Raw genomic sequence first — 23,436 nt, 5'->3', positions numbered from 1 at the left:
TTCTTGAACATGATAGTGCTCCTAAGAGTATCTGCTTTTTGAAATAGTAATTAATCTTTCTTCCAACTGTTTTTTTCCACATCACAGAGCTTTTTATTGTGCTACCAAACCACTGACTTGGCTGTCTTCTGCTTTTTCTTTTGGACTTGGGAAGTCCAAACAATGCCCATAATGGACCCACATTCTAATCAATCAAAATAGTATAGCATAATTCAACAACAATTACTAGAAAAAAAGGTAAGATTCCTTGGATAAAAATAAGGGACAAATTACACATCATCCCACCACCGGGGTGGTGACGTAATAGAGAAAGCATTCTTCTTCATAAGCATGATCTAAGTTTGAATTTTGAAGGGGTAAATTTGCTACATTGCGGCTGACTCTTTATGGAAATCTCGCTTTACATTCTAATCGAAACTTGAGTTCGTCGGTAGCGTGCGGTTGAACTCGTGTCTCGATAGTAGATCATTTCCTATAAATTAGATCAAATTAAACTAGTAACCCGTTACTCCGAAAACTAAACCCACAGATGCGACATCTCAAAATATCTTTATTTTTTTTCTAATTAAAAAAAAAAAATTACATATCATCCCCTCAATTATATTTGAACAAATCGCACCACAGTGATTAAAAAATGATTACATATAGATGGTAAATATTATAAATATTAATAATTAAAATCATAAATTTGTATTGTCTTTTTGCTAACATCACTGAGCAATAATTCCCCCAATTATAGATTGTTGTCATTTTACATCCCTAAATTAAAAAATTGCTACATTTTTCTTCAAAATTGTCTAATTCATTCTAATCTCAACCTTAATTAACATCCATTATAAAGGAGGATAAAAAAGGGAACATGTGAACTGTACATACTAATTTTATAACGATGACAATTCAAGAGCTATTTATGTATATATCTTCCCCTGTGGTAATAAAATTGACATGTGGATATATTTTCACTTATTTCTTTATAGTATCTCACATTTCTGTATATAAACCAATTCTTGAATGAATATTTTGGTTATAAAATTGACACGTGCGGCTCACATGCCATTTTTCGTCCTCTTTTCAGAACAAAGATAGAAGGCTGGGATAGAAACAAATCAGAACATCAAAGGGGCGGAATGCAGCAATTTTAGTTGAGAGGGGTAAAGTGACAAGAAGCATAGTTAAGGGGGGCTAAAGTATAATTTTTCCTAAAATAAAAGTAGACAACATAACAATAAAACTGAAACAAAGTTGCATAAATAATGACAAATAAAATGAACTGAGACATTACCAAAACAGAGATCAATAACACATCACTAACTTCTAACAGTGAGGGGGGTGGGTTCTAACAATAGTATATTCAGAAAAGAAGAAAAGCTCCTCCCTTCAATCAAAAATCAAGGGAAAAAAAAAAAAAAACAAAAGAAAATTGATTGCTTCACTTTTGATGTGTGTTGTTTGAGACAATCCTGCAAACAAATTGATATTCAAACAATATGATTTAATTCGAAGAGAGTGGAGCGAAAAAATTTGAATATGGTATTCAAATGGTGACGTACTTTAAGCTTGGATTATGACAGAGAACCGATCCACCAATCGGTTCTTGGTTTATCTCTGCTTTGCTCTCATCCATTCAACAAAGTTGTCCAGAATTAAGGGCCATGCAAGTTCAGCATCATAATTACTATGGTCCGGAAAACTTATCTGTTTAAAAAAAAATAGATATTTGAAGTTAGAAAAGTCTTATTATCTCAAATTTTCAAGTAACCAAGAAGCTTGGAAAATAATTAAAATTTCATAAAACATTTAATGGAAGAAAAATCTTCATAGCACAATGATTGAATCACTCCTTTCACTTTTTGAAAACTTACTTTTTTTCTTAAATGACAGAATTCAGCCACATATATATAGGGTGTTAACAAATAATTATGAAATATGTTGCACTGGCATGGACATGACACGACATGAACACACAACACTGTCAATTTCTATCAATTTCTAAAAATTAGTACAAAGACAAGTCAGCCAGCATACCTACATAGAATAAGACCAACATTCATGCATGTATAATGTATCCTACATTCTTAAAAATGTCGCTGGGCGTTAAAGGTACCACATGAATGTTCTTAGTTTGTGAAAATTAGCATGCTCCACAAGCTTAGATTGCTGTCAGAAATCATAAAATTACAAAAAGTTTGAAGTCAAAAATTAGTCACGGCACACCTATGAAGCACGGATACTTCAAAAAGGGTGACGTATCCGTATCGGATACTTATCGGATACCGATACTCCTCGGATACTCGCGGATACGTATCGGATACTTCTTAAAAGTATCAGATACTTCTTAATTAATTTTTTATTAATTTTGAAGTATCGGATACTTAATTTTGAAGTATCGGATACTCGAAGTTATATATTACTTATAATATTTTGTTTAGTTCTTTGATAAGAGGAATATAGTGAGAGTTAAAGTAATAGAATTTGTCAAATTGATGTATTCTTGTTGTCTCTCTCACTTCTCTCTCGCTTTTTCACTCTCTCACGTTTCTTCTCTCTGCTCTCATTCTTTTTTTGGTGTTGACATGTAAGGATGATGTTTAATTTGCATTTGCATTTGCTTTTAGTTTTGGATGTTTTATGAATGTTTGAGCACTTTTAGGTTAATAGGAATCCCTCTCCTTATTTATTAATTTACTTTAAGTTTTATTTTTATGCATATTACATTATTAAAATTATATAAAAAAATAAAATTATGAATGTATCCCCGCTGTACCCGTATCGTACTTTTTCAAATTTTGACATATTGCCATATCCACATTCCTATATCACCATATTCGTATCCGTACTTCCTAGGCTATCATTGATGACTTAAAAAAGTATATTTACTGAAATTTTTATTTAAGAATGGTTTTTTGGCTTTAGCTAAGGTCTTGTGATATTCAATGATGAAGGGAAACAAGTTGAAGCTATTAACCTTGAAGACTCTTAGTTTTATAAGAATCTTTCTTCTTTATCAAGTTGTCTTTTGCTTTAGGTTTTATTTTTATGCATACTGCATTACTAAAAATTGTTAAAATAATACTTTTTACGAACGTATCCCCGCCGTACCCGTATCCTAGTTTTTCAAATTTTGTCGTATTGCCGTATCCGTATTGTATCGTATCCGTATCCGTATCCGTATCCGTATCCGTATCCATGCTTCCTAGCGGCACACACATCCGCAGATAAGTACAAGGTTGGTCCCAACATAAACACTTAAGCCAATATCTATTTCAATAATGTTTAAACAAAATAAAAATAAATTAGTAGTCAAAGAAAGGGGTCAATAACTACCAATTGACCCCCAAAAGGGAAAGGGAAAAAAAAACAGTTGCTGCCAAGTTACATGGGAAATATACCTACAGATAAAACTTCACGTCGTGCAAAACAAAGTAACGTATTGAAGTATACTAAATAATGTGCATGTGTCTGCATGACTTAAAAAGAAAAAGGTTATATCAAATATACAACATCTTTATGGATTTTTAAATGTATCACACACATCAACCAGTCAACTTACACTAGAGGATCAATTGAAAAAAAAAAGATACCTATATATTGATTAGCAACTAATCGTTGGATTACCTCATTGCAAAACCGATAGAAACCCATCCATTGGTCCATGTTTATGACCTTGTAATCAATTTGTGTCTGCATTCAGAGCAAAAACACTCAAATGAGATAAATAAATGGGACTGGCTCCTATCTTGTGCATGCCTATAAGGTCCTTTTCACGTCACCACTCAAACTATGCTGCATCATTGTATGTGAGGCTGCTAAATGAAACAGTTGGGGGCTAAATTTCTGATTTTAACTAAAAAACTAGCAAACAGGAGCTAGCCCCATATGATATTCACTAATATGACAAATTTAGAATCACAAGTCCAAAATTAAGGAAACTCTCACCAATACACAAAAAGAAATGAGGGTGTATGCATTGGACAATCAAGGAAGCAGATACATAAAAACCTTTTGCATTATGAGGATCATGAGAAAACTACTACTCACCCTCAGGTACTCAACAAAGTAGTCGACTTGGGCACGGAATTGGGACCCTAGAACAAGATCAAGTAATTGGCAGATGCTCTCAATGTCAATACTCTTCTGTTTTTCCTCTGAAAACCATATAACAAAAAAAAAAAAAATGAAAAAAGAAAAAATCTGGTAAGCAGGATAAAAGAAATAAATAAGGCTCTCCGAGATTAACTACAGGCTTCCATGGATCACCATACCTGTTAAGCAGTATCGAAATGCATAAGAATAGAAATCCACAAAATTTGATGGCCTTTTGACCTTTAACGGAAGGAAGAAAAAAGAGAGAAATCAGAATTAGTAAATGCATTTTCCATCACCACAGAATGTCAAACCCCCCACAGAATTTATCATGATTCCAGGAAGGTGCCCAAACGTAAATAAACACACTACCTCTTTCTCCAACTCTGGTAGTGCCTTCTTTAATTTGGTTACAGTGTCAGCCCGAAGTGCTTTGAGGGCTCTTCGCCACTCTTCCTATTAATCATACAATTAGTGGAGTCATCTCAAAGAATTATGAATTTAGAAAAAATATTCAGGATATCGGTAGAAATTGTACGATAAAATGACTAAATTTCAGATTCATTAAGCATGAGGATGATGAAAAATAAAAAATGGGGGAAGAAAAGGGCTTGTGATTATAAAGTTAATTTGCAAGAACAAAACTATCCTTCAGCAGAAGAATTATCTCACCAATCTAAATTATACTTAGCCAGGTATCGTCCAAATATTTCCATAGGAGGAGCAAAGATACATTATTCATCTTGTATGGTCACCAATAACAGAGCTTGGAAGCTCTCAGTGACGACAAAGCTAACTTGAAACACGAATTTGACACATGGAGTACCAATATGACCAGCTTATAACTTTTGTATTCATAGTTTCATTTTCCTTATTAAATGCTTTATGAGATTACACTAAAGGTTTATGACCAATAACTAACCAAGCTTCATCACAATGCATGTTCATGGAACCAAACTCGTAAAGCAACCATGGAAATCAAAGCAACTAACAGACATGCTGTGAGCTGTACATTGATACTCTGAATCTTCACTTAACTTAGAAATGCCGTGTTCCTCTTATTGCATTTGAGTTGTCAACCCCCCCCCCCCCCCCCCCCTCTGCACCATGAAAAAAGGGGTGAATTACACTGTTGGAACCTGAACTATGTTACTAGTTTTGATTCAGCTCCTCAAGTACATTTTGTCTCAATTAACCCCCTTAAGTATGTAAGTGCTTCAATGTCAATCCTTTGTCCATATCCATTAGATTTTTTAATGGAAACCTACACATGAAAAGGGCATTTAATATATAAAACAATTTCTTAACCAACCTCTAACCCTTTTTTATTTTTTTATCATTGATTCATTTTAGCCGTTTGGCCCCAGAATTTCATCAGGCACCACACTTTTTTGGCATTTTAGAACCACTTGATGCATTTGTTGTAGATTCATGGGAAAACGGCTAAAATAATAAAAGTGGACAGCTAAGAAATTATATTATCTCTTAAATGCCCTTTTAGATGTACAGTTCTGTTAGAAAACCTAAAGTACATGGATGGATGGTTGACACTGAAGCACTTTTCATAGTGTGGGTGTAAATTGAGACAAAATGTAGTTAAGAGGATAAATTGAAACTAGTAACATGGTTCAGGGGCCAACAGTGCAATTTACCAAAAAAACTAGCACACGCTTAAAAAGAATATGGCTTTTGACATTTCACGATTGGGTAAGCCACATCCAATTGTGTTGTCCAAGGTGAATAATTAAAGTGGTAGATCACATCATAGGATATAACAAAAAAATAAGTAATATGTAGATAAAGTTGGCCCATTAGACATTCAGCATGAATCAGCAACAAAAGGTTGACCATTTGCATCATGTGACTGATGATTCTACTGGAAGGAGTATCTTTAGGCTAGCTCAAGTTTCCAGCATCCTTCTTAAGGAGTCTAATGCAAATTTCACTAAGTTACAATTTATTTATTATTTATTTGAGCTGAATTAGATCTGTGTAATTCATTCTTAGGAACTCATGCCCATTTTCATTTTAAAATGATAATATTAAAAATGCTTCTGTTGTGTAGTTATTTCATCTTAACAAGGGGGAAATTTTTTTTTAAGTCAACCCAAGTGTGGTTGACATCTGCAAGTAGTGCTTGCATACAACAGTAAAAACTAACATCCATCCAGAACATTAATATGTTATGCCAAATATATTTACAAAAAAAAAAAAAAAATCTTTCATTGAAAATCAAGATGATGCTTTTTGAAGTCATTTTTTAATTTTTTTTATTTTTAGTTTAAGTATTACATATTAGATTTAGATGAAGAACGGACGGCAGGAGTTGCAGTTTCATACAGATTACGGCATATGACAAAAGCACTAGAAAGTAGATTCAACAAATAAGATTTATTAAATTTTGATAGGTAAATCATAATCATTCTGCTTACCAGGGTAAAGTATCCTTGTTTTTCAGCTTGCATCTTCCTGAAATGTGTCCATTAGTCATGCTATTCCATAATCTAGAACTTAGGAAGTGACATTGACTACATAATGAAAGTTACCAGGCAAGCATCAATATCCTGACATCAGTATGGTCAACTTCTAGATCTGAACAAAGAGCCTCAATTCCTTCAGGCCTGTTCAAGAAAATGTTAGAAAACTACAAATGATAAAACAATCAACAATGTCAGAGAAGGTGGGAAAAAATTCTTAAAATTTAGGAGTACTAGCAGAAAAAAGAATATAAAGTACTAACTCAAATTCAGAGGTACTGAACCTAGTGGTACACAGTTCAGCTTATACGATTGCCTATTCTTTGGACTAAAACTTTTACCCCTCTGATATTTCTGGAACTGCCTCTTACAAACTTCTCATATTGCCAAATAATTGAGTGGCATAACAGAAATGTCTAGTATGCTATTTCTTTTCCTTGACGATATATTGGCAAGTTAACCAGTGAATAAACGCAGAAAATAATTTCCCCCTCCCCTTCAACCACACATAAAAAATAAATGCATCTTCAAAATTAGATTTCAAAGTTACAGGATACAGATTTATCGCTATCCTATGTTACATGTACTCCGGTGCGGGTGCATATCTAGAAGTTGGGCTCATCAAAACTCAAATTAACGGTACATGGACTCGGCAAAAAAGAGTCATATTTTTATATTTTTAATCTATTATGTGAGATAAAATGGTATTATACGTAACATACAACATCAAAAAGGTGTTTTATAGTAATTACACAACAAATGATACATGTAATGTAAGATAGTGTCAAATACAAATATATGAGAAGTTTCCAATGGAAAGTATCGGACACATATCCCATACTCTTGTCCAAGTGTTGGGTGTCCGACACGGATATTTAATTTATTTTGAAGAGTCCATGTAACACAGCAAGTATCAAGTATCAATCACTAACGAGAAAAGTTTTAGCAAAAAAAAAAAAAAAAAAAAAAAAAAAAGAAGGAATAGCCAAAAACCTCACATCATTAGACTAAAAAATAAGCAGCTAATTTCATTATACTTGTGATTAAAGCCTGGCTTGGAACCATCTTTTTGTAGCTTTATGATTTCCTTTCTTCCTTTTTTTACTAGGTTTTAGTTTCAGCTTTTGGTGAAGAGGTCAAGAAACCCACTCTAAGAAGGCCCTAAAACTAAAATAATGAAAGAATGTTAATTGAAAAGAAAATGATAAAACAACCACACACACACACACACACACACACAAAAAAAAAGAAGAAGAAGAAGTTAATAAACTGACTTTTAAGTCCAACAAAATGAGGCCTAAATTTAGAACAAATTAGCTTCTTTCAAATCTAGTTAATATCTAACCTCCTTACCAGTAACCAGAAGCAACATATACATTATCACCTTAGAACTATGCTGCTTCAGTTGTGTTAAAGAAAACCATGGGAAGTTATTCTTAAAAAAAATTACAAAAAAAAAAAAAAAAAACTGATGGTCATGCAGTACAAGTGTTGAAACAACACAAACCAAATCCAAGATTGGAAAACTATGAAGCACGGGGTACGGGTACAAGTACTAGTATGATATGGGCATGTCGATACGGTAAAATCTAAAAAAAGTAAGGTACGGCGTACAAGTATGGCTTGATACGCTTGTAAAAAAATATTTATTTTTAATTTAGAGTAATACAAAAATTAATTAAATGGTTTAATTTGTTAAGATCCAACCTACAATTAACATTTAATGCCAAAAGTAAAGGTATGAATCAAAATTAAATGTCAATATATTAAATAACTTACAAACCATAGTTTAATTTTAAAAACATGCTAAGTATAAAACTAAAAATAAAAAAGAAGTCTAGTGAAAGGAGTTTTATCTCTGTAGTAGAAGAAAATACGATACAGCTTGGGTATATAGTAGGTATATCTGGGTACGCAAAAAATTACGAGGAAAAAATTTGAGTATGTGTTTCGTGTACTTGGTACGTATGTAGAAGTATAATACCACATGCCATATGACATACCATACGCCAGTAAGTACCCGGTACAAGTATGGCATGTTTTTCGAAGTACCCATGCTTCATAGTTGGAAAACCACAAGGAAGGATCATAAAGGTGTCATGAGCCTATTCAAAACATGTTTTAACAAAATAGTTCACGAAAATTCTAGTTCCACAACTTTCCATGGTTTTATGCCACCCAATTTTAAAGATAACCTCACAGACCTCACCTACACAACCAAGGGAACTGGAAATGTCACTTCAAAAAGGCTATCTTCAGCCAATGATCAGTTTCCACTCCAAAAACATGGTAAAACAAAATTTTATGCATACATTAAAGTTGAACAACCCAGGACCTCTCCAATTCCATTCCAGCATAGTAAAATTAAATCAATTTAGTGGTGGATCTCACATCCCAAACATCCAACAATGAACTCCATTGCAAATACCATTAGAGAGAGGGAGTGGGGCTGGAAGATGAAACACAAAAAGCAACACACCTCACCAAACGCCATGAAGAAACTTAAATACGCAAGCAGCAAAACTCACACAGAACCATGACAACAGTTTTTCCCTCTGGGCCTTTATACATGGGATCCCAGATCTCACACAGGTGTATTCTGTTTTTCTTTGCTAAATTTCCAAATGCCAACTTAGAAACATGGATGGAATTCCCATAAAAATGACCACAATGAAGTATAACAATATTCAAGCAGAGTTCTAAACATCAAAATAAGTTTTAGGGCACACAAGAGGAAATCTTAGGCCATTTAACATATAAGTGATATACAGGTAAGTCACGGTCATGGACTCTTTTAATATGTGAAGTACTTATGTTGGACACTTGACACTTGAGCGAGGAGCGAGGATATGAGAACGTGTTTGACATGCTTAGACATGGTTAGTTAGACATGTATATAAATATGTCTAGGTAGTGGAGTTTACTAGCAAATTAAGCATAAGACTTCCATCATGTTCATAAAAATCTCCACGTTAGTTTACAAATACCATTTTACCCTTAATAAATGAAAGTAGTATTATTTAAGAAATGTGAAATTTAGCCATGTTTGAGTGTTCCTAGGCATGAGAATGAGATGAATCTAACACATAGATACATACTCTCCCTTACACCCGCACCCAAGTCCATATACGATAGAGTATCATGCATTTGAATTTTGAGCATAGATTAAGAACTAGCTAAAATTTATAAATGCAAGCACCAATGTCACAAAAGGATCAAATTTTAATGGATAACACTTACTCAATCATAACAGATGAATTATTTGCATATGCGTAGAATAGGTTGTCGATTCGTTCCAACTCTTTGGTAGCGGCTTTACCCGAAGCTGAACAAATGAGATTTAAATATAGTAGCCAGTAAGGAAACGTAAAGCTAATTCAAGAACAACATACTGGATGCCATTTAAAGAGTGATTGGCTGTGAACGAAATTATAAACCACAACAATTACATTCAATAGGGCCTCACTTACACTAGAATACGAAAACCAACTAGCTGTAAACCAGATTCATTTTTTATAGTATATATGGTGCGAGTCAAAAATCCAGTACTATTTGTGACCAATTGGAATAGAAGTTTGGCTTATTTTTAAATGGAAAAGACCCATTAAAAAATTATTGCACATACAAGGAGTTAGCAAGCCATAACCTATTAGAGGCTATAACTTCTGCCTGATGTTTTCTTACTCATAATGTGAAACAGACCAAACAAAACCACAGAGAGAGAGAGAGAGAGAGAGAGAGAGAGAAGAAAAAAGAAAGGCAAAAAAAGCAACAAAAAGCATTAAGTTAATAGATGAAATAAATTCAGGTGGACAGAGAAGATATAAAACAAAAGAACAGTTTGTCACACTGTTACCCAAGTTTTACAATAATAGTTCCATTTACTAGCATTGTTCATTTTTTTTTTTTAATTAAACATTTCAACAAATTCCAATTTTTTCATTTCTTCAAACAAATTTTTTCCCAACTTCATAATTAAAATTTCCAAGAAAGATACTTGTTTCCTGCAACCAAATTAAGAATACCCCAATGCATGCAACCCAACTCTAGTGTTATGCCCCATTGTTGAAAGAGGGGAAGATTACCTATTACCTGTCGCAGAGATTGTTGAAAGAGAGAGCCTAATGCACTGGTATTACCTTTACATACAATACTGATAAATTTGAGAGCTTGTCACAAACAACTGCCATATTAATTGCCTAGTTACCAACTGACTATAACTTCCATGGGAGAGCCTCCTTAGTTAGAAGATCTACAGGAATTAATGGTCACGTATTAGGGATCTTTCTCTAACAGAAGAGAAAGAGAGAAGTTCAATTTTTTGTTGATTGCTACTAGTGGTGGACCTATAAATTTTGCAAAGGAGGGTCAAGGAAAAATTATTTAGATTTTGGAGGGGCTAAAGTTAAGTTACATAGATGTTAATTTCTTTTATAAATACTCAAAATACTAAGGGGCTAATCATATATTCCTAAAGTTTGGGAGTAATTATCTTGTATTTCGAGAATTCCATGTTGGTTGTGTGCCCATGCAACAGAGGGACAAATAATTACATGGTTCAAAAAATAACAAACATGGTGGACAAAACACAAAATACAAAGCTATAGTCGTTACTATAGCTTAGAGAAGTTTATAGTTATTACTAATCCACAAGCAAGCATGCTGATTACTTGAATTGAAGTCAGCTAGTAGTGAATCAAGCTATGTAAACCCTGTACATAAGCTAAACTCACTAAGTTGTAGACTAATCCAACTTAACATAAGTCACATTTTTACCATGTTTTATATGTATCCACTCTAGATATCCTCCTAATGAAATGTTATATCCAAAACAGGCACTTGCCTGTTATGCATTCTATCCGTCAGTCTATATCTTAGATAGAAGCTCAGTTCCCCATTCACTACCCCTCTCAATTAGGGTTACAACACCAGACCAAAACCAATCCAAAGGTTTAAGGAGGCTTCCACAAGTATAAAGTCAACCTAACCTCTGGTTGGACAGCTTCAAGTTAGACTGGGCTAGGTTAAGTCTTTAAGAAGGATGACTAACATAGCTTTTTAATTTCTATCAATCCCTTTATAATATCTGTTTATTTTAATAACAAATATATATGTGATTGAAAAGGGTCAAATTAAGCTAGCAAGGCTGGATTGGGCTGAGAATGCACAGGGCCTTGAGAGTGCAAGCGAACAAACCTTGGATTGCGGGCCGGACGAATAATGTTGACATGAGCTTGCCAGGACTGGGCCAAGCTCATTACCTAGATAGACCAGTAGTAAACCGGGAAGAGCCTAGATAAACCAGCCATGGTTCTTGGCCGAGCTGGATAGGGCTTGCCGATCTAGACTTACACGTCATACAAAGCTTCATGGATTTCATGAGATCACTATGAGAAGGTTCTATAACATTAGATAACAAATTGCCTAGTGGATATTCCACATAACAAAATGGTATCATGACCCAACTAGGGAGGCACATGAGGTCATTATCCTTTAGGTGGTTCTTGGAGTGCGGTAGGAGACCATACAAAACGTAGACCTCATCCTCCTTTAAAAACCCTAATTCTCTGCATTTCCTTACTCTTTACCTTCTCTTTTCCAATCATTGCTATCAGAGGAGTTTTCTGGCCAAACACTCAGCCGGGCAGCATTAATGTTGCACTCCAGTGTGTAGGTTACAGTTTGTGGATAGATTTGTGAGATCATGGAGCTCCGATTCCAATTTTTTTTCTTTTTCTTTTTCTTTTCCTTTTTCTTTTTCTTTTTTTTTTGGGCAGAAATCACCCCGCACAATGATCACAAATCAAGCAAGAATGGATGGTGGCGAAATTTTATAAATTCTTGGACAGCGAATTTAGTTAATTGTACACTGACCCATGTTCAATTCATAATTCTTTTCCTAATTCCATCATCTTCTTTACTTTGAACTCACACAATAAATATCACGGATTAGTAGGACCCAATAAAAAATAATCTCCGCAGAGCAAGAAGAGTAGAAAAAAAATCTGAACTTGGCAGTTCAAATTATATGAAAAACCGTTGTTTCAATCAGGCAATGGTGAAATCATTATGCATTGAAGAAAGATCATTATGAACAAACAACCGAAAAAGAAACAGACTTTTTAAAAATGACGAGACCAAAATCGAATTTAGATACAGAGAAATGATCGATTACCGGAGCGGAAAAGATCCACAGCTGAAGAATTGTTCGATGCCGCAGAATTGGTTTGCCCTTTCCGGGTCGAAGAACGCCTCATCTTCAAGAATTCCAGAAAGAGAGAGAGAGAGAGAGAGAGAGAGAGAGAGAGAGAAGTAGCTGACACAGAGAAACCTCCCCCAGCGAGTCAAGAAGCTTCTGTCGCCCGAAACCTTTACGAAGCGCAGTGGTTTACGCTCCGTTTGGATTGAGTGGTTTGGGGTGGGTGGCATATGGGGCTCCGTTTGAGATACATGGGTTAAATAGTTATAGGATAAAATTAATTATTTTAATTAAATAGAATAAAATATTAAATTTAATTCATAATTATTATTTTTTCTTTCATAAAAGTATAAAAAATTAAAAAACTTATCTCAAACGAGATTTTTTAATCCCAACTTAAAATAACTAAAAAATTAAAAAATCAACTTATGTTCTAAACGAGCTCTAAAAAGTTTGGAAGTGGCTCCGGTGCTATGCAGCCAAGCCAATGGACACATTTTGAATCTGTTTTGATAATTTAAATAATTTATATTTTAAATTATATTGAGTAAAATATATTAACAAATTAAATTAATCATATTGAGTAAAATATATTAACAAATTAAATTAATCAAATAATGTTAATTTTTTTTATTTACTCATTTTTGTATTTATTTTAATATTTTAAATCTCAACTATTATTTATTTTTGTAGATATAAATATGAGCGAATGAAAGGGTTAACGATATTCGATTAATTTGATTTGTTACAAGTATATTTTACCCGATATATTTTAAAATATGAACAATTTTGATCATTAAAATGGACCTATTTTGTTGCGCATCAGTCACCCAACTCTCCTTGTAAAATGATATAATTTTATACTTTCTGAGTTATAACTATAAAAAAAACATAATTAAACACTATGTAAGACATAACTAAACCATCTCATGAGTTATAATTAAAAGAATGTCATAATTAAATAAAAAATTTAATTATAATTAAATAATAAAATGATATAATTAATGGCCTATATGATACATCCTTTCAAAAAATGTTTATAGTGACATGTTCCTGGCGGGATTAATGAATAAGAAATAAAGGAAAAGGATGGGATTTGGTAAAAAATTAAGATTATTCTTTACAAAAAAATTTATAATATCTAAACTACCATCTTAAATACAAATGTAAATAAAATAAAAAGAGACATATATTCTCTTTTAATTGTAATCTATCCAAATAAAAAGATGATAAATGATTTTTTTTTTCTCATCTAGATGAAAAACTCTAATTATTTCTTTTCTTAATTCATCTCTCGATTCTAATGGAGTGTTCAAGAAAGAAACTAAAGAGCGACGAGAGTTTGAATCTCTCCGCTTAGCTGTTGACTAATGGTCAGACACACGCGATACGTGTGTAAACTCGTAAAATAAATATAAGTTTGAAATAGTGTATTAAAAAAATTGAATGTATAAATTAAAATAAATAAATAAATTGAATATAAAAATAATTTTGGCCAAACTCAATATTCTTAACTGAATATAAATTTTAAAAAATTGAATATAAAAATAATTAAACACAAATTCAAAGACCAAACATTTGCAATCAAATAGATTTAATAAACATGAAAAATAAATAAATTAAAAACTCAAAAAAAAAAAAAAACTCAAAGATAATGCAAAAATATATGAGAGTGTGTGTATATGTATATATATTATCAAACATAGAAACTGGTTTTTTTTTTTTTTCCTGCATATTTCTTTCTTTCTTTCTTTCTTCTTTTTCTTGTTTGTTTCTAAAATAAGTAATTTTCAAAATATACACAAGTGTGTATATATCCTAGGGGATTTTTTTTTAGGGTCCCTGATATTAAGATTTTATAGCATAAAGGATATTTAATATTTTCATAATGTCTAAGGTCCCTCAAATCGATCCAGAGAAATTTCCATCCAAAGAAATTTCAAACCGGAGAAATTTCAAACCGGAGAAATTAAATTTCTCTGGTTTGTTCAATTTTTTTGATTTTCTATGTTTTGAAATTTCTCTAGGGTTGAATTTTCTCTAATTTGCTCACAAATAACTCTATTATTTACTGTTTTGCTTGCCTTCACTCTTGGTGTCAAGCAAATTATGGGAATGAGAGATGAAATCGAACAACATCAATATTGCTCTCCTTCTCAACAAGAGGGTTTCAAAATTTGATTTCACAAACATTGAGTTTTATACAAATTAAACATTCCGGGCTCCAGCTCGAAAGTCACAAATGTCAAGACCAACGAATCAAAAGCTCAAAGCATAAAGAAAGATAAATAATACAAGAAAAGAAAAGAAGGTTTTAAGCATTTACCCACAGACTTACATAAGCAAAGGAAAAACAGAGCTAATCTAGGAAGGGTTTGCTAGTTAAAACCAGCACCGATGAGCACTGGTATGGTTTGAGGTCGACGCGAATGACCGCAACCAAGCTGAAATCGGCGAAGCAATGCAAACTAGGAGGCGCACGTTAGCTAAATCGCAGCACAGCAGCAGCTGGAGTAGGTCAACGGCGCAATGCACTGACGGTCATGAGCGAATTGATGAGGTTGGAAGGATGCGCCGCTGAGTTGTCACAATGTCGGTGAGTAGGTCGGCGAAGACGGTGCTGATTGGCAAGCTGGTATGGTATCGGTGTGAGCCAATAGTGACTTGGGTCACGGTGTCGGTGTGTTCGAAGTTGTTGCGATGGGCGGTGTGCAAACGATGGTGATCCTCAGCAAGGGTGGGAGATAGACGAAGCACTGGTTTGATGTAGGAGAGAGAGAGAGAGAGAGAGAGAGTGAGTGAGAAGAGAGTGACCAAACTCAGTTTTTGAAGCTCTTTTGTTTCTTCTTAAATTTCTCTGTGACATATGAGTTTGGGGTTGAAGGACCTTAGACATCATAAAATAACATTGTGGATCTCTTCCACTATTAAAAGTGGGAGAGGGACCTTGGACTAATTTTTCCAATATCCTATCAAACATTGAAATTTAAAAAAATTCTAAATATCTATTTTTTCTCATTCTTTTTTTTTCTAAAATAAGTAAACTTTTAGAACATGTTTTTAACTTACTATTCTTAGACATCCAAGAATTAAGAGAATTTTTTGTTTTATTATTTATTTTTATTTTTATTTGTGTTTCAAAAAATGTTTAAGAACATCTTCATTTTTTTTGTGTGCAATTTTTTTTTTTTTTAAAGTTTGGAATACTACGTTTTTAGAAACAGTTAGAAATTGAAAAACAGTTTGCCTAAGTTTTTTTTTTAAAAAAAATAGAAAGAAAAAAATTGAACACACAATGGGTAAAACCTTATTTTCTTATTTTTTGTTTTCTTTTTTTGACTTCTTTATTAACCTGTTAAATCAATGTACAAAAAGAAACAAAGAGCTTTTTTCTGAAAAACACAAAGTCATAATTTTTTTTTATATATTTAAAATTTACACAATAAAATTTATATAAAAAAATAAATTTATACTCATAATGATAACCTATATAATTTAAATTCAAGTTTGTATTGTAAAATTCGCATCTATCTATACTATGTATAAAGCATCTAATATATATGTACACAAAATCTGCAAACAAAGAAAATAAAAATATACTCACAAAGATAATCTATGCACAAAATCTATACAATTAATTTTGTTTTTTTATATTTTTTTAATCAATGTAATGAAGAAAATGAAAATGGAGTTTTTATTTTATTTTTGCAACATAATGAAGAAATAAAAACTATCATACAAACAAATAAAATAGATATTATATATTTATTTCTTGAATTTCTTTGTCCCATAAATATGGGTCACTATTTATCTATTTTTCATGGATGTTGAGTTAATTGTCCGATGGTTTGATGCAGTTGTTGTAATGATAGAACTGATTCATTATTTCACGATAATTTGGTTGATTATAACTCAGTTTCTTATACGAACTATTGGTGGATAATAAAATTATATATATATATATATATATATTATCTATACTACTATGAAAATCCAGAACACCTATTTCTTTTACTCAATCAAAGAAAAAAAAAGAAGATAAATATTGATAGGTAACCACTTGAAAAGTCAACACAAAGTTGTAAAATAATCTAGAAAAATAAATAAATTATGTATATAAGTTGTAAGACAACTTTTGGAAAATAAATATAAAAAAAAAAATTGTATAAATTTATGTAAAATAACTTGGAAAAAAAATAGGAATACAAATTCTATGAATGTAAATTCTGCATGACTCACCAAATGGCCAACTCTTGTATGTAACAGAATCATTGTAAAAGGAGAGGAAGAAAAAACTAATAAACAAAATTTATACCAAAAACAAAAAAATAAAAATAAAAATAAAACAGAACAAATAAACAAAAATTTCAATAGTTGATAATATAAAAATTGAAAACTCTCAGATCACTTACCATCAAAAAAGAAACAAAAAATAGTTTTCTATTGATTTGTACTTGCTTTGCCATAATTAAATCAAACGGTTTTGTATTTTCTTTAAAAGAGAAAACTGTTGTAGAAAGAGAGGAATAAAGAAAACAATAAAAAAGAAAAATGATAAAAGTAAGTTATTGGAGAAGAGAAGAAATTATTGTAAAGTAGTTATTTAGAGAATGTGGTTGAGTGGGAAATTATTGTAGAGTATTTTATTTATTTATTTATTATCTAAATGCCATATGACAAAAGGTTCGTGACACTAAAAAAGGGCATCACTTAATATACTTAATATAATAGTATAGATATAGATATTGGGTGAAATTATTTTTTTGTTTCTAGGGTAATGTGATGTGGTGCTCTAACTTGATATTGATTGGTTAAAATAGTGATATCTAGTATTTTTTTTTTTTGTTGGATTATTGGGGAACAAATTGTCAAGTGTCAAATAATAAATGGTGTAGAGTAATACTCCAAGACCACAAAAAAGTCACTTGAGTATTGGCAAATTTTTTATCCAATTGCATTTTGTTCAATTCGATTCTCATAAAAAAAATTAAATTTTTGATAAATTATGACCAAGTATAGAGATGGTTAAGTTAAAACTGTTAAAATTAAGATAAAGTACAAAAATTATATTACTTAACTAGTTGAGTTTTAAATTAAAAAATCACATACAAAACTCAAAAAAAATCAAACCATTGTCGTTCCTAATTAGTCTCAGCATATTTATTGGGGTTTTTTTCTCTCATTTTAAGAATTTATTTATAGGGGTGAGCATGGTCTGGATTGGGGTAAAATCAGGATCAATCCGTTATCTACAGTTCCTGAAAAATTAGAACCAATCCAATCCGTTTAAATCGTGAAACCAATCCGAACCAATCCGTTTAAACACGGATTGAATCGGATTAGGACCACGGATTCCCATAATTAAATAACAAAACAGATGTGTCCCATATAGATTTTTTTTTACTTACAGATAGATTGATTAACAATGATACAAGTATGGCAGATTGATTACTTACAGATAGATTGATAATTTTTTTACTTACAAATAGATTGATTGACAATGATACATATATCTCTTACTTAAAAATAGATTAAAAAAAAAAATCGAAAGATAAAAACAGATCTATACACACACTCATATAAAAACAAAAAAAAAAAATCTGAGATAAACAATGATCAACAAAAATGAACAATAATCTGAGATACACACACAATGATCAACAATCAACAGAGATTTTTTTACAGATCTACACAGACACCCATATCAACAAAGATTTTTAAAGACAGAACTATACACACATCCATATAAAAATAGAAAAATAATCCGAGATGAATAATGATCAACAGAGATAAACAATAATCTAAGATACACACACAATGATCAACAATCAACAAAGATTTTTTACAGATCAGCTGAGAGAGAGAGAGAGAGAGAGAGAGAGCTAAAAAGATTTATTCATCAAATGTGACAAATCCAGGGCTGGAAAAATCAGCAAACAGAACATGATTCCCACAAAAACAAAATATAATATAAGAAGGAGCTCACCGAGTGAGAGAAAAATAGAGAGAGAGAGAGAGAGCTACAACTACCGATCTGAGATGGATGATGATCTGAGATAGAGGATCTGAGAGTGTCTGAGAAAAAAAAGAGAGAGTATTGAGAGAGAGAGAGAGAGAGAGAGAGAGAGATGAGAGTGTGAGAGTTAGTGAGTGAGTGGCGTGTGAGATTGGAGATCTAAGATGGATGATGATCGGAGATGGAAGATCTGAGAATGTCTGAGAAAGAGGAGAGAGATAGAGAGTACAAAAACAGAGAGATAAGAGTATGAGAGGCAATGAGTGAGTGAGCGATGTGTGAGGTTGAAGATCTAAGATGGATGATCGGAGATAGATGATCGAAGAGTATTTGAGAAAGAGAAAAGAGAGAGAAAGAGTACCGAGAGAGAGAGAGAGAGAAGAGAGTGTAAGAGGCAACAGTGAGTGAGTGAGATGAGTGGGGTGTGAGGTGAATTAGGGTTAGTGTTTAGATTTTATATGAAACAAGAAATGATATTATGTGGGAGGGTATATGGTATAAATATAGACTAAATGTATATGGTCCAGATCGGTTTCAATCCGGAACTGTGAGGTTCAATTCGGAATTGTGAGGTGGCCTACGGATTTTTAAATTTCTAATCCAAAACCAAACCACGAATTCAAAAAATCAATCAAATCCTACCGAAAGACTTAAGCTCACTTTCCTGAGATGCCAACACTTATACAAGAGATTGGGGGTTAAAATCCCCCTCTAATGAGGTTGAATAGTTATACTTTATTAGTTCATAATTGTAACATTTGTCAATCATTGTGAATTGTATAATAGCTTTTAGCGACTCCCCTTTATCATCTCCCTTGTAAATAGATTGGATATATATACTATATTTTTCCTCTTCAAAAATAAATTAGTGATATGGATCAATTTAAAGTGCAACAGACACATTAAAAGAAGAGAATCTCACCCTTTGAATGAATTATGTAATGCATTTTGTTATAATGCATTGTTATTATTGTTATCTTAAAAAAAGTACATAATAGATAAAAATTACTTGTAATTTATGATACAATTTTTTTTTGGGGGGAGGGGGGTAGCTAAAATGTTAACTTATTGGTTAAAAATAAACCAATAAAAAAAGGGTAAATTATACTCAACTCTCTTAAGATTTGAAAAAAAATATAATTAACTTCATATTTTTGACATAACTAGTAGAGTAGCACGTGCATTGCACACAATAAATTTTCTTCTTATTATTTTTTTTAGTTATTAGTTTTATAATAATTTTTAGTTTTTTGTGTTTTACCTTTTTATAATAATTGTATTGGTCAGACTGCATGGGTAGATATTAAATGTATGATAAAAGAATAAAAATTAGCATAAACATTTTACATAGTATCCTATATTTTTATATTAGTGTTTAAGTATTAAAATTTTAAAAGTAGATCAAAACCAATCACATAAAATAATTATAGTTCATATCACATTATTAGACTTATCACTATTAAAATATATAATTCACCAGATTGTTTTACTTTTGTTATATGTATGTATGTAGAAATCACTTGGTAATTAAAAGATGAAGAAATAAAGCATCCAATTAACATAGTAATATCATTATTATCAAAGGTGAAGAAATAAAACATCCAACCAATATTGCAATATCATTATTATTTGAAATAAAATAAGTAAAGGAAATTGAAAATTATAATATTTCTATAAAATTCATTTATTCTCTAGTTTGATCCTCTTTGTAGTTATACTTTGGGAATTTGTTATATTGCTATTTTTCATTCCATATTGATCTTCTCCATTTTGTAATTCTTTTGCTATGATCTTCCTAGATGTGTGATCATTGTCATTCATCTTGTCTAACCTTATGAAAACTATGCATGTATGTTCAGAAACAAGTTTTAGCGCTTTATGGTGGGTAATACTGATTGTAGAATCTATTTTAGATTGCGAAATAGAGTTGTTCCAAACTCTTCGGAGTAGAGTCGATTATTATTTGTGAAGGTGTTGCAGTGAATTGTGACTGGCTGTTGTTTCGAGTCCTTCGAAACAAAGTCTATTGTTAATACACAAAACCCAAATGAAAAAACAATCCAAGGGCTATCAGTTTACTAGCAAGATCGCTTTGAATCATCACCACTCATTTAAAGTAGATCAATTGCAAAAATATTTATTTTCTTTATATATTTTCATGATTTTTCTTGATTTGAATCTCACAAAATTTCTCACTCACTGTTCACGAGAAGGTAATGGAGAAAACAAATATTGAACAAGCCACAGCAGTAAAATTATATATATATAAAAAAAAATCATATTATGATGTTTGAAGGTGTTCGATATTTGAAGGTGTAGACACCCTATTTTGATCGGCCTTAAGACTTGGGCGGTTTCTGTTTATTACCCGATGATGACAATCAGAATGTGTTTATCACAGAATCCTCAAAAGAGAGATGAAATTTGAGCTTTAATCCTAACCTTCACACATTTTTGGCTAAACTATTTTAGACCTTAAAACCCTCTTTTCAAAACGTTTTTCCAAATATTTCTACGATGTTTCGAGGCTTCCATTTCAATAAAAATATTGCACTTTTCTGTAAACTAAAGTAAGGACAAAGTGGAAATAAATGGAAGGAAGGTGAACTCTTTGAAAAATGTTAAAAAACATATTGTTTATAGGTGTGGGTGTTGATTTTCGACCACACAACCAAACGAGGAACTTAGCTGGAGAGTACTGACAGAATAGATTAACCTCGAACAACTTGTCACAGAAAGATAAGAATCCGGCGGTGGTTCATCCACCCGGGAGCACTCCGACGATCAAGTCAGTAATCAAACATCTCTCAAAAATAACAAATTGTGCTTAATCTCACAAGAAAGAACTTACTTTAGACCCACGAGGGTGCCCTGCTTTTATAACCAGCAGTGACCTGGTTCCCCTAGAAGCCTCGCTCCATAGGACTCAGGCTTCATGCTCATCTTGGACACTCATCTAAATAGAGATAAAGTCTTCTTGAGCCTTATCTCTATCCAGACTGAGACCTTCTCCTGTGCTAGGACTCTTATTCCTTATCTGTTTATCTCAGATTCTGATATCTCTGCAGATAACCCGACTTAGCCGAGATCACCTCAGCAGTGTGACCAGGCTACGCGACACCTTAGCTGACACTCCGGTGTCACCTTAGCCACGTGTTGTCATTCACAAAATACTCTCCCACAACTGCCCCCATAGGTTCTATTACCTCGGCAACCTGAGGTGATGGAACCTACATCGTTTGTCCATGTAGTATGTTGGCTAAAATTTCATTCCTTCTCCACGATCGAGATCATTACTTGTCGACTTCATGTACCCAGGACTTAACTGTCCACCTTTATCAAGGATAAAGAACTAAGAACCCAGTTCTTTAAGCATCTCAACCGAGATCGCTCCTTTAGCCGACGTGTTTGCCACATTCTTTTAAGAATTTCAAGAGCTTTAACTGCGCATGAGCTGTCATGCACGATCTTTTCAACCGTTTCCTCCATGTGTCCCTTTCTCATTAGTTTGTACCTGACACGCGCTATCAGGTTGCGTCGTTTCTGCACACGCCACTTGAAAAGCACGTCGTCTAAGGCATCTCATTATGTTTTGTCGCCTTTTCGTATTTTTGACAAAAACTCCTATCTCTCTTCCCGTCTTTTCACTTTTATGAATTCAATTTGCCTCACCTTAGATTTTCTCTCTCTAACATTTTTCTTCAAAACTTTCATTGTCGTTCCTTCGAGCTCTGCAACTACCGTATTCACCACCTTCGGTGCACTTTTCATCATCTGCTTTCGATCATTCTTGTCGTCTGACCCCGGCGATCTTCATATCGACGTTCATTCCACTTGGTAAGTTCACAATTTCTTTCCTTTTTAAGTTTAGTATTTCACTATTCTTTTGATTTATTTTGAATTTGTCACCTATTTACATTCTACTCATTGCCATTTTGCATCTGTACTCATAGCTATACTCAGCCTCTATTTTCATAAATCATTCCTCGTTTCCTAAATCTGTGTTGTGCTTTGAAGTTCATTACTAGAATGCCAATCATGTTTGTTTGTTGTGACTTTTGCACACTGCCTTCCACATACTCACTTAGTGTTTTGTACTTTTGTAAGTTCTTGGATTGGCATTCATATTACTAATCACATCATTGGCACATTGTATTGACTCTATTTGAATGTCTGGCACTGTTCTTGTCATATCTGTGTGATTATTGAATTCCTTCTTGGTTCTGAACTTTGTTCATTTTTTGTTTTCTTTTTTCAGATTCTTGCTCCTGTTTTCTTGTTTCTGTAGTTCTAGGTTTGGGATTTTGCTCTAGAACTCTGTTTTTTAGGAAAACTGAAATGAATTTCCCTTAGATCTTCAAAAATCATCATCTTAGTGCTCTTTAGGGTTTAGTCGAGGTCTTCAAGCTTACCTCAATTTTCTTTACTTGAAATCCAGTACTAATCTCATCTAGCTGACATAATGTGTATGTTTAGGTGGAGGGTCGACACCTCGGCCAAGCTAGAGTACCTCAGGCAAGAGTTCTCCATCCCAGCTAACATCTAGATCAAATTGGCTAGGGAGGAGGATTCTATCATGCTTGTAGGGGATTCCATGCCCTTTCCTGTAGTTGCATTCATAGAGTGTGGACTCCAATTCCCTCTTGACATCCTGTTTAGGG

General features: G+C 32.7%; 1 protein-coding gene across 1 annotated transcript; it reads right to left on the bottom strand.

The window, feature by feature from the left end:
• Positions 1–1,226: 1,226 nt before the first annotated feature.
• LOC114284658 (uncharacterized) lies at positions 1,227–12,999 on the bottom strand. The gene is made up of 10 exons (XM_028227597.2): positions 12,736–12,999; positions 9,801–9,885; positions 6,630–6,704; positions 6,516–6,552; positions 4,456–4,539; positions 4,263–4,323; positions 4,039–4,145; positions 3,616–3,681; positions 1,551–1,695; positions 1,227–1,460 (listed from the first exon to the last, which is right to left on the bottom strand). Exons 1-9 carry the CDS (start codon positions 12,815–12,817, stop codon positions 1,600–1,602), a joined length of 693 nt encoding a protein of 230 aa, XP_028083398.2. The 5' UTR covers positions 12,818–12,999; the 3' UTR covers positions 1,227–1,460; positions 1,551–1,599.
• Between the last annotated feature and the right edge of the window lie 10,437 nt (positions 13,000–23,436).

This window comes from Camellia sinensis, chromosome 15 (genome assembly GCF_055761805.1).
Source record: "Camellia sinensis isolate YWXY chromosome 15, ASM5576180v1, whole genome shotgun sequence".
Lineage (NCBI taxonomy): Eukaryota > Viridiplantae > Streptophyta > Magnoliopsida > Ericales > Theaceae > Camellia > Camellia sinensis.
Note: the sequence above shows the minus strand (reverse complement) of the source record. Positions and strands in the feature narration are given on the sequence as shown.